The 12,520-nt window shown below is 37.4% G+C and overlaps 2 protein-coding genes across 5 annotated transcripts in view; both read left to right on the top strand.

Annotated features, from left to right (window-relative positions):
* Positions 1-12,520, top strand: part of LOC147839992 (uncharacterized) — a 782,854-nt gene that overhangs the window by 459,912 nt on the left and 310,422 nt on the right. The window lies entirely within an intron of this gene.
* Positions 1-12,520, top strand: part of arhgap5 (Rho GTPase activating protein 5) — a 59,757-nt gene that overhangs the window by 2,692 nt on the left and 44,545 nt on the right. For all 4 annotated transcript variants that reach the window (XR_015513478.1, XR_015513479.1, XM_087290698.1 and 1 more), the window contains exons 2-3: positions 887-4,782; positions 5,266-5,422. Coding sequence is in view for 2 of the 4 variants with exons in the window: in XM_087290698.1 (XP_087146824.1) it covers positions 1,063-4,782; positions 5,266-5,422 (3,877 nt within the window). In the remaining 2 variants the exon portion in view is untranslated. The remainder of the gene's footprint in view (positions 1-886; positions 4,783-5,265; positions 5,423-12,520) is intronic.

A 12,520-nucleotide genomic window follows, 5' to 3' on the forward strand; every position in this document is an offset into this window, starting at 1 on the left:
TAGCTGGAATTATTGCTGATCATTGTGAAATTCTGAACAATGGTTGGAAAATATTGAAATTGGGGATGCTCCGTTCAGGATTTTTTTGCAGCCGATACAGATTACCGATTCTGATGCTTTAAGCTCAATAATGCATAAAGCACATTTTTAGATATGCTACTTAAGATCTCTCTTTACCTTAGAGAATATAGGAAAGATGTTACATATAATCCCCTAAACATGTCTCTTATAAGCATCTAGTGTGAACATGTCATGGTCAGAAGCAGCTTTACAGAAAGTAATATTAAACAAATAAAAAAATGGTAAGAACAACGAGCAATAATGCAATTTGGAAACATTGCAAATAATGAAAGAACAATTCAACAAGTCTCAAAAAAAAAGTTTGAAGTGCATATTTGATATATAAGAAGGTAAAGTGCACACACATATATCCATTATTTCTTTACTAAAAGTAAGTAGGCCTATGAATTACAAAAAAATTTGTATATGTTTTACCTGCTCACGTGTTTTAGCGATGCTGATGTGTAATATGCAGGTGAGCACCTGTGTCTTCCTCTGCTTGTGAACTCGTAAACAAACACTGGCGATCGGTTTATGAGATAGTCCAGGTTCATAAGTACTGATCGAGTCATAAAAGAGGATTCTCTGGCCGATTGATAGGAGCATCCCTACTGAAAATGTTATCCAGGTGTGACAGCCTTGGTAATGTTGTTACAATTATGCCTATCACTGCCATTGTCGACTTTTCAGATATCAGTAATGATGTATACATTTCTACTTTTCTTATTGTGTAAATGTTATAAAAATCAAGAATAATAAATGATTAGTGTTTGGAAGCTTTGTGCTTGATGTCATTGTTGACTAATTCAATATTTTTGTATTGCAGGAAGGTGATAAGAGGACAAAAAAAGGAGTCATTCGGGACAGATGATCTAAATCAAAGCTACATCGGCTTTTTCAAAAGTGAGACATGAAAATGTGCCTGCACTAACAAATGGAAGTACGTGCTTGCCTTGCCGGCATACTTCGCTTAGCATAACAAGCAATGAGAGGGGCAATATAATGGCCAAGAATAAGGAGACCCGTCCGACATATGCTGTCAGTGTCGTCGGGCTCTCAGGCACTGAAAAGGAAAAAGGTAACTGTGGTGTAGGTAAATCCTGCCTATGCAACAGATATGTGCGCCCTAGCGCGGACTGCTACTACTTAGAGCACACTTCTGTGTTGAGCACAATTGACTTTGGAGGGCGTGTAGTGAATAATGATCACTTCTTGTACTGGGGTGAAGTGTTGCATCGAGGGGATGATGGTGTCGAGTGTAGGATTCAGGTCATCGAGCAGACAGAGTTCATTGATGATCAGACCTTCTTGCCTCATCGGAGCACAAACTTGCAGCCTTACACAAAACGGGCGGCGAATACGAAGCTTCAGTCTGCTGAGAAGCTGATGTACATTTGCACAGACCAACTTGGGTTGGAACAGGATTTTGATCAGAAGCAGATGCCCGATGGCAAGCTTAACATTGATGGCTTTGTATTGTGTATAGACATAAGCAAAGGATGCAATAGAAAATTTGACGATCAGATGAAATTTGTCCACAGTCTTTATTCTCAAATTTCCAAGGCTAAAAAGCCTATTATCATTGCTGCAACAAAATGTGACGAGTGTGTTGAGCAATATCTAAGGGAGGTCCAGACGTTTGTTACAGGTAAGAAGAATCTAATGTTGGTGGAAACATCTGCACGAGCATCTGTGAATGTGGAACTCTGTTTCAATGCTCTGACACAGCAAATAGACAAAACCAGAGGTAAACCCAAAATCATCTCTTATTTGGAAGCGTACAAATCCCAGAGACAATTAGTAGCTTCAGTCTCAGACAAGTTTGAAAAGCTCATCGTTCAAACTGTCCGAGATTATCACACAAGCTGGAAAATTGTGAGCAATAAGTTAAAAAGCCACCCAGATTATGAGGAGTACATCAATTTAGAAGGCACCAAAAAGGCCCGAAACACTTTTTCAAAGCACATAGAGCAGCTGAGACAAGAGCATATCAAGAGGCGGCGTGAGGATTATCTTACCAGCCTGCCAAAAATTTTTAATAAGTTGCTTAACAACCTGGAGGAAATTGAGACGATGAGTTGGACTGAGGCTCAGAGCCTTATGAGGAGCAGGCATGAATTTCAATACTGTTTCATTGAGTTAGAGCACACGCCGTGGTATGAGACAGACCACCTTGATAAAACCGACGACAGAAGAGTGCCCTTCGATATCCTCCAAACCATGCAAGGAGAGAGGATTTATCAAAACCATGTCCAGCATTTGATATCTGAGAAGAGGCGGCTGGAGATGAAGGAGAAATTTAAGAAGACGCTGGAGCGAGTGCATTTCATTAGCCCTGGCCAACCGTGGGAAGAGGTCATGTGCTTTGTCATGGAGGATGAGGCGTACAAGTACATCACTGAATCAGATCGCAGAGATGTTTACAGTCGGCATCAGCAGGAAATAGTTGAAAGGGCCAAAGAGGAGTTTCAGGAAATGCTTTTTGAACACGCAGAGCTGTTCTATGACCTCGATCTAAATGCAACCCCGAGCTATGACAAAATGAGCGAGATTCATGCCGTACTTAATGAGGAGCCAAGATACAGGGCTCTCCAAAAACTAGCCACAGACAGGGAGTCCCTTTTGCTGAAACACATTGGGTTTGTCTATCACCCCACAAAAGAAACATGCCTCAGTGGCACGGCCTGCATCGATCTCAAAGTAGAGCAAGTCCTGGCCAACCGTCTAGTTCAGCTGGATCACGGCCGCTCAAATATCTACTACAACAGTGCCAACATTGAGAAGGTTAACTTATGTCTTGTGGGTAGAGAAGGACTGGCACAGGAGCTTGCAAATGAAATCCGAGCTCAGTCCACTGATGATGAATACACTCTTGATGGGAAAATATATGAATTAGACCTTTTGCCTGTGGATGTCAATTCCGGCATGCTTTTGAACCATTCCTGGATATCGACTTTCAAGCCCCATGGGTTCTTTTGTGTCTTCAGCTCTATAGAGTCGCTTAATTACATTGGTGACCGCGTAAGCCGGATCCGAGCAGAGATTGCCCAGAGCAGAAGGGATAGGTATAGCCAGCCAGTGCCATTCATTCTCATTCTAGCAAATCAGCGTGACAGTGTTTGCAAAAACATGCCTATTTTGAGGCATCAGGGCCAACAGCTTGCAAATAAGCTACAGTGTACTTTTGTAGATATACCCACCGGCACTTTTCCCAGGAAGTTTAATGAGTCTCAGATAAAACAGGCCCTCAGAGCTGTGCTGGAGGGATTGAAGCACAATTTCGACATGATGAGCCCCATGCCCTCCATCAAGGATCTGTCTGAGACGGATTTGCGGATTGTCATGTGTGCCATGTGTGGAGACCCGTTCAGCGTGGATCTCATTCTCTCACCATTCCTGGACTCCCATTCCTGTAGTGCCGGACAGCCTGGGCAGTGCAACACATTGATCCTTGACAAAATCATCGGCAACGGCCGCAGGCGCATACAGGTCACGGTGCTCTCTTACCACTCCTCCATTGGAATCAGAAAGGATGAATTGGTGCATGGGTACATTCTAGTTTACTCAGCAAAAAGAAAGTCTTCCATGGCTATGCTGAGGGCGTTCCTGGCGGAAGTCCAGGATGTCATTCCAGTTCAGCTGGTGGCCATTACGGACAGCCAAGCAGACTTTTTTGAGAATGAGGCGATAAAAGAACTGATGACTGAAGGGGAGCACATTGCCACTGAAATTGCTGCTAAGTTTACAGCTCTCTACTCCTTGTCCCAGTATCACAGGCAGACTGAAGTTTTCACACCGTTTTTTAATGAGGTTCTTGAGAAGAAGAGCAACATAGAAAGCTCCTTCATGTTCGACAACAGCAGGGACGGAACTGGCACCACCGAAGATGTCTTCCCGCAGTCACCCCATAGCCATTCGCCCGCTTACCAATACTACCCTGACTCTGAGGATGATGGAGAGGGGCCACCACCCTACAGCCCGATAGGAGATGATGTGCAGCTCCTGCCCAATCCTAGTGAACGGAAATACAGGATTGACCTTGAAGGAAATGAGTACCCAATTCACAGCACACCTGTTGGAGAACACGAGCGTAACCACAAAGTGCCTCCCCCGGTAAAACCCAAGCCCAATGTGCTGCCCAAACCCAATGTTAAGAAGCTGGACCCCAACCTTCTGAGGACCATCGAGGCTGGAATGAGGACCTCCAGGTGGACACGAGGTCCAATGATGGGTCACAGTGATGACCTTGAAGCATCTGACAACTATGCAGAGCCAGCAGACACTCTCCAACACAAATCAAAAGGCTACAGCGATGATATTTATGCTGTACCAGAAGATGCACACAGCAGATCTGGCAAGACCCGCAACTCTTTCGGCGGACTAGTTGTGCATGTGGATGAGGAGAACGGCTTTGATTCCATGTCTAAGTCTCAGGGTGGCAGAAGGCCTTCTAAGTATAAACATCGTTCCAAGATCCTCTTCAGCAAGACAAAAGCTTATCATAGACGAGTGCACTCTGATGTCAGTGATGATGAGTCGGGGCCTGCCACACAGAAGAAGAAGAAAGGAAGGGGCAACCGAGGCAGTGAAGAAGACCCGCTTCTCTCACCAGTGGATCCTTGGAAAGGAGGGATAGATAATCCAGCCATCACATCGGACCCAGAACAGGATGAAAGGAAAACGAAGAAAAAGAAAGCACCAAAGACCAAGGAACCCAAAAAGGTGATTTACTGCTTTTTGCATGTCTATTCAGTTTAATATCTTTTACACTTATTTTTCACATGTACAGTCAATTATATCTTAAGACTGAAAGTTTAATGAATAGATTTCATTTTAGATAATAATAATACATTTTTAAGTATTTAATAATGTTTATTTTTTTCCATATATATTTTTTACAGTTAATCTACCATTGCTGACATTTAAACCTTAGTTTGAGTAAATCTTTAAAACAGTAGTACTTTAACATAGTGTTAAAATCTGAAAATGAATGTCATTTTCTCATACATAATTTAAAACCATCCTCTTGTTATTTGTCAATTTTAATATTTATACAGTCTTCAAAATATATTATTTCTACATTCTAATGAAGAAAATAATTAAAGAGCACAATTATAAATTCTGACATTTAATTTCCAAATTACAAATGTTTTTTTAAACGAAATGAAATGTGATTTTTATAATCGATATGTCATCTTTTCTTAGCCCACAAGGTCAACAAAGACCACAAAGCCATTGTACCCACCAACTCGAAGAAATTGGGAGAGCAACTATTTTGGGGTGCCTCTACAAAACTTGGTCACTCCTGATAGACCCATACCTTTATTCGTTGAGAAGTGTGTTGACTACATAGAGCGAACAGGTACGTCTGCTTATTCTTTATAAAGCTGATCACTTGAGCTCTATCTGAAAAGGCAAATGCTGTTTGTCATTTCTCCAGTGAATGGCTATTTCTTTGGCTAGTTTGTCAGCAATAAGTCATTATTGCGCATTGTTTTTTTTGTTCACTGAATTTTCCATGTAGTCAACAATTGTAGCAAGGCAATTGTACCACTGAAATTCTATATTTGTCCATTTAACGTTGCATATTTTGTGAGGGAAATTCTGTATGCAGTTCAGATACCATCAATGAGAAAATGAAAGAAATGAATAATGTAATAAATAATGACAAAACAGGAAGTTGACAGGCAGGGGAGGAGGAAAGTCCGTCTGGTGAATGATTGAATGGATTTTAATGACACGTGTTATGATGATCTAATTTTTCCCAGAGCTCCTTGCTCTGTTTGATTGTGGTTTGCTTTTACATGGACTCCGTGAATGAGATGTAAACACTGAGGCCCAAGCATATATCATCGCCAGGGGTGTCTTAACGTTATTTCAGGACATGCTGACCATATTTGGACTAGGACAAAGTCCACTTCATATACTTAAAGCACTGATAGGGCTCTTTAACTGTGACAGTTTGTTTGGTTACAACGTGCCCTTCACTACCTTGTTCAGTAACTGTGTTCAATGGAAACTCTGACTAACACTGCTGTCAATAAACCCAGCTGACCTATAATATAGCTTGAGGTTTCATTAGAGAGTAGATGACACCCACATACTGCCGTTCAGGTTGGCTGTGGCTGTACATGAGTGAAACTCATGCATGGATGAAACCCATTGATGTGGTTTCTGAAGAAAATTATTAAGCTGCTGTTTGTGGTTTTTATGGGGTGTACTGGAAGTGGGCAAAGTGTCTGTGGTGAGCATAATACTTAGCCAATTTGCTTGTTGAACTGGTTCTTCTTTGTGGTGATGCGGCTGGAGTGCTTATTCATGAAGCCTATACGTGATCATCCGAAACTTCTGTTTTGCTGATGTCATAGTCACACGTAGTGCTGTGTGCACAGTTAATGTGCAGGACGATTGATTTATGTCGCTGAGTGGCTTGACTCTTTTGTGACATACAGGTTTGTGGAGCATAGCGAAGCATTTAGCATTGCCTAGCTATTTGTACCTTATTGAGAGCTTGATATTAAAAAATTATTTTTTATTTATAATTGATTTTGAGTTCTACACAATTTTATCTTTTATCTCTAAATGATGACATCAGAAAACAACTATTCATAATTATAAAATTGATTTATTATGTTTGAGACATGTTCTTTTAATTTGTCATTGACAACATTATTAGACCATTATATTTCCATTATATATAGGCTAGGGTTGTTAAACTGAGTAAACATTTATTTTCATGCACAACACTTTGTGTTCGCTATGAAAGAAAAAACATATCAAATGCTTGTTGTAATCATAACTCTAAAATGCGATATGATCATTTAAATGATGTGCGCACAGGTTTCACTTTCACTTCCTAGTGCGGCTCATGGCTATGGAAGGTAAATCCACCAATTTTAAATAAATCAAATAAAAAATGGAAATTAAAATGAAAATCAGATTAACAATTTCATTTTAAAACACTGTTCGCAAAATATCGGCCAAAGTTGAAAACGAAATTAAATTATTTCATTTTCATTTTCACTTTGACAACACATCGTCCCTGTCAAATTGATAATTAAAATGAAGTTGCCGATTTAACATTACATTTTCACTGCATTTCCACGTCAAGACTGTCAATATTAAAATAAAAAGCCAAACTGAAAAATAAAATGCAACACAATTTTTACAAAGCGTGTTATTAATATTCACGCTATAATAGTGACAATTTAAATTAAAATTTAAATGTAAGCTTTCCTTTTACTGACACTTTTTCATTTCAATTTTCATTTTCGATTTCATTTTCAACCTCAACCTGTATGCAAAGCCTATGCTAATCAGTAGGAGGGGCGTATTGTAATTTGCAGATGATCCCTAACACTGCGTGCATGACTGCCTGGCCGCGAATTTAAAACCTAAAACCAACTTTACCAAGCTAATTTAGCTGTCTTTCAAAGATTTTAGTACTAACAAGTTGTTAACGTCACAAGACCTAATACATTATACTATACAACTTCATCACAAGGCCTACCGCACTTACGCTGCAGTTTCTCTACCCATTGAGGAAGCCAGCGACTCTTGCTGTGGGACGAATGTTTGATGTTTGGTTCTCCTGTGTCCCCTGTTCCTCTTGCTGTACCAATGGAGCAGCTGCTTCATGTAAAAGCTGACTAACAGTTTTTGCCATTTTACTTCTGTTATACTGTATATGGGTCAGTGACAAAACAGGTTTGGCAAGATGGGAAATTTAAAAATCTTTTATAAAGTTGATTTAAAAGCATCCGTCAGATATATTAAAATGTACAGATTGTAGTCATGTTGAATTTAAGTAATTAAAAATAAAATTTATACCATTTTTTACAAACATTAAGACTGAATGCACCTGAAAATGTCAAATGGTGTAACTGCCAAAAACTGTGAAATATTAAATAATTTACTCCTCCTTGATGATTTGCAAGTGTACACACTGAAATAAATACTTCATTTTAAAATACCACAATAACATTTATTTTATTCGCATTATCTCTAAATGTACATTTTAATGAGTTTTTGCAATATTCGGCCGGACACATGCTAAAAACACTTCTGATTTCTAAATAATCCTTGACAAATTATGTAAAAAATTTTCAAAACTATTTTATTACACTAAACTGGGTGTTTTAATTTTAATTTCACATTATTTCCATGTACATAGTTATATTTTTATGTAAAATACTGGTTACACCAATTGACACAAACCAGTTACACCACCTGACAGTGTTGCTTTTACAGCCAAAGATTTTGAAATTGACAGTTAAAATCAATTCAAATTAAGAATGATAGTCAACAATTTCAGCTGAAGTGATTTTAATTTCTTTTAAATGTTAACCGAAATGTCTGGCAACAAGAAATCATCATGGCGCATGAACGGTGTATCCATGTCTCATATTGTCATGACAGTTGAGGAACAATATCTGAGGGGGGTGGGATTGTCATTGACAAATGTGTTTAGAACAATGAAGCCAAGTTGCTGAACTTTAATACACCAAGTAATAACATCCTTTACATTAAATGTGTGGCCCTCATCAATAGAATATTAACAAATTAAAGAAATATGTTTAACATTTAACATCTTTTCCATCACTGTTTCTTTTCAGTTGGCTTAAGTAAAATAAAAAAAAGTAGATGATATTAGAAAAAAATCCACTATTTTACTTCTAAGCTATTTAGAAACAATTTGCCAAACACTGTACGTAAAACACTAGTACGCAAGAACTGCTGCTTACTCGTTGTTGCCTTGGTGCTGGGATTAAAGGCCAATTTTTGCAAGCATACACGACTGACTGACAACAAATCATTTCATGAGTGTATCCACAACTTACCCACAACCTATTTATTTTATACAGTTGAAGCCAGAATTATGCAGAATTATTATTAGTCCCCCTGAGCTATTAGCTCCCCTGTTATTTTTTCCCCAATTTTGGTTTAACAGAGAAAGATTTTTTCAACACATTTTTAACACATTTTTTCGAAACATAATAGTTTTAATAACTCATTTCTATTAACTGATTTATTTTTTCTTTGCCATGATGACAGCACATAATATTAGACTAGATATTTTTCAAGACACTTATATACAGCTTAAAGTGACATTTAAAGGCTTCACTAGGTTAATTAGGATAACTAGGCAGGGTAGGATAATAAGATAAGTTATTGTATAATCATGGTTTGTTCTGTAGACTATCGGGGGGAAAAAGCTTAAAAGGGCTAATAATTTTTACCTTAAAATGGCTTTTAAAAATTGCTTTTATTCTAGCCGAAATAAGACTTTCTCCTGAAGAAAAAATATTATTAGACATGCTGTAAAAAAAACTGATTTCAGCTGTAAATAAATTCATTTGTTTAGCAACTTCTGACTTGTTCTTCTCAACTTTTCATCATTAAAGTTCCTCCGAGTCACCTCCAGTTGTTAACAATAATAGTACAACAGCGAGCGCATCAAGTATGAAAACCTCCAAAACTTAAGGCTGTGTGCACTCAGTCTATAGATGATTGCAACCTTGTTTCATTTCCCATGTTAATTTTTCTTTTATTTAAAAAAGAAATTCCCAAGTGCTCTTTAACAGAGAGAATATTATTGTCAACACATTTCTAAACAAAATAGTTTGAATGACTAAATTCTAATAACTGATTTCTTCCGTAGTCTTTGCCATGATGACAGCACATAATATTTGACTAGATAATTTGTGAGACATTAGTATTCAGCCTAAAGTGAAATTTAAAAATGTAATTAGGTTAATTAGGCAAGTAAGATTTATTGGCCAAGTCATTAGGTAACTGTGGTTTGTTCTGTATTTAAGAAGGCTAACAATATTGACCTTAAAAACTGTTTAAACATTTTAAAAACTGCTTTTATTCTATCCAAACTAAAAGAAATAAGACTTTCTCAAGAAGAAAAAAAAATACATACAACATTTCAAAGGAGGGTGATACAGTGGCTAATGTGGTTAGCACAGTTGTCTCACAGCAAGAAGGTTGCTGGTTTGAGTCCCAGATGGACCAGGATGGCTTAATGTGTGGAGTTGACATGGGTTTCCTCTGGGAGCTCCAGTTTACCCCACAGTCCAAAGACTTGCGGTATAGTTGAATTAGAAAAACTAAATTGACTGTAGTGTATGAATGTGTGTGTGAATGAGAGAGTGTGTACATTATATTGTGTGAATATAAACATGGATTAACATAAAAAAAAAAAAATTCATGTTGTGCAGTAAAACAACTTTATCCTAGGTTTAATAGTAAGGTTGTGGATTAAGCACCTATTTCTCAAACAAAAATAAATAAATAATCTACACTATGAACTCAAATAGTTCCAAATAGTAGTTTAATTTATGTTGCATTTTTGATCCGCATCATGAACTAATGATATTTGACTAAATTGACCCCTAACAGAAAGACTCCTGCAATATGAGTCAAATGGTGTAACCAGTTACACCCCTTGACATTTCAACTTAAAATGAAATTTGACAGGCATTATCATCAACATCTGTGTAAGCACATGGGCTTGGTGGGAATATTTCAAATGTAACTTTTAATTATAATACTTATTTTTATAATATTGAACAATTATCAGTGCATTTCTGGGGTCTTACCATTTGACATGCATATCTAAGAATAGCTGACCATACCTTAAAAAGGTCAAAGTATCTCACATTTTAAAAAGAGTTACTAACCTTTGCATGCAGCAATTAGTCTTATCAAGAATTCTTCTCTGTGATCCAATTTCCTGTCTAACTGTCTTGTGCACAATTTTAACAAAATGGCTGAATAAATGGTGGTTACACCATCTTGACATTTCAGAAATTTGAGGTGCCAGACAAAATTCCCCAAATGAATTGTAATATTTAAAACAATTGTGCTATATTTACCTTTATTTACTATTAAATATGTCTAATGTAAAATTATGCCAGACTAGCCGATACAATGTTTCATTGAGGCTTTCACATTTTTTAAACAAGGTAAACTATTTGGTACGATTTTTTTTGGTTACACCACATTGACATTCTTGCAACAATCCCCTAAAAATTATCTTAAAATGGATTAAAACCAAAAAATTTGACTTGGTCCTCAAAATAGAGAATGTATGCAAGTAATTTGCTTATTTATTTTGAAACTGTAACCTACTTGAATTTATTTAAAAGACATGGACACAAAAAAATGAGCGTCACGTCATTGACCCATATACACTCGTAACTCACGCTGTCCCATCCATTAAAACCGTGCTTCTGCCCTCTGGCTTTGTGAAAGCACTCGACATCACTTGAAAACGCCCCTCCCACTGATTAGCATAGGCTTTGCATACAGGTTGAGGTTGAAAATGAAATCGAAAATGAAAACTGAAATGAAAAAGTGTCAATAAAAGGAAAGCTTAAATTTACATTTTAATTTACATTGTGTCACTATTATAGCCTGAATATTAATAACACGCTTTGTAAAAATTGTGTTGCATTTTATTTTTCAGTTTGGCTTTTTATTTTAATATTGACAGTCTTGACGTGGAAATGCAGTGAAAATGCAATGTTAAATCGGCAATGAAAATGCAATGTTAAATCGGCGACTTCAATTTAATTATCAATTTGACAGGGACGACGTGTTGTCAGTTAAAATGAAAAAAAAAATTACATTTCATTTTGTTTTCAATTTTGGCAGATATTTTGCGAACAGTGTTTTAGAATGAAATTGTTAATCTGATTTTCATTTTAATTTCCGTTTTTTATTTCATTTATTTAAAGTTGGCAGGATTTACCTTCCATACACGGATGCCGTCACTGTGACAAAAAAACATACATTTAAATCAAACCTCCCGCACGGCCCTCAAACGATCGCTCTGTGCAACAAACGGAACGCTATTTACAACTTTATTACCTGTTATTTACAGCCTATGCAGGTTGTGTACACTAAAGTAGGCGTCATTTGTGTGCACGCACGCGTTCTCGGCAGTAAACAAACGTGCAAATTCGCGACCATGAATACCTTATTACATGAAGACAGAAATGACACTTTAGATGAATTATACCTTATAAATACAGTATGTGACACTTTTAACCCCATTTGAAGGTGTCAATGTTGCTGTGAACACTTCTGCGGCCGCCTTTTCTTCTCTTCTGACCTTGAAAATATCATTGGCTAAATCGTAGAAAAACCTGAATTAGGATCGTGTGTAGGGTCGAATTGAGATTGTGATCTTTTTTCGATTAATCGTGCAGCCCTCTATATATAAATATATATCATAAATACTATTTATCATATCATAATATTTATCATATTCAAGTTGTCCTTTTGAATCAACCCGTTTGTATTGACCTTGGTTAAATCTGGGCCTTTTTTTTTTGGGTTCTTCTGGAGTACAACGAGATGGCACAATGTGCCCATGGCTGCGTCTGAGCATCGCAGGGCTCTATTTAAGAGGTTTTTGAAAGCATCTTGCCTCAAAGAGCCGCACAGA

This window comes from Danio rerio, chromosome 17 (genome assembly GCF_052040795.2).
Source record: "Danio rerio strain M-AB ecotype USA chromosome 17, GRCz13ab, whole genome shotgun sequence".
Taxonomy (NCBI): Eukaryota; Metazoa; Chordata; class Actinopteri; order Cypriniformes; family Danionidae; genus Danio; species Danio rerio.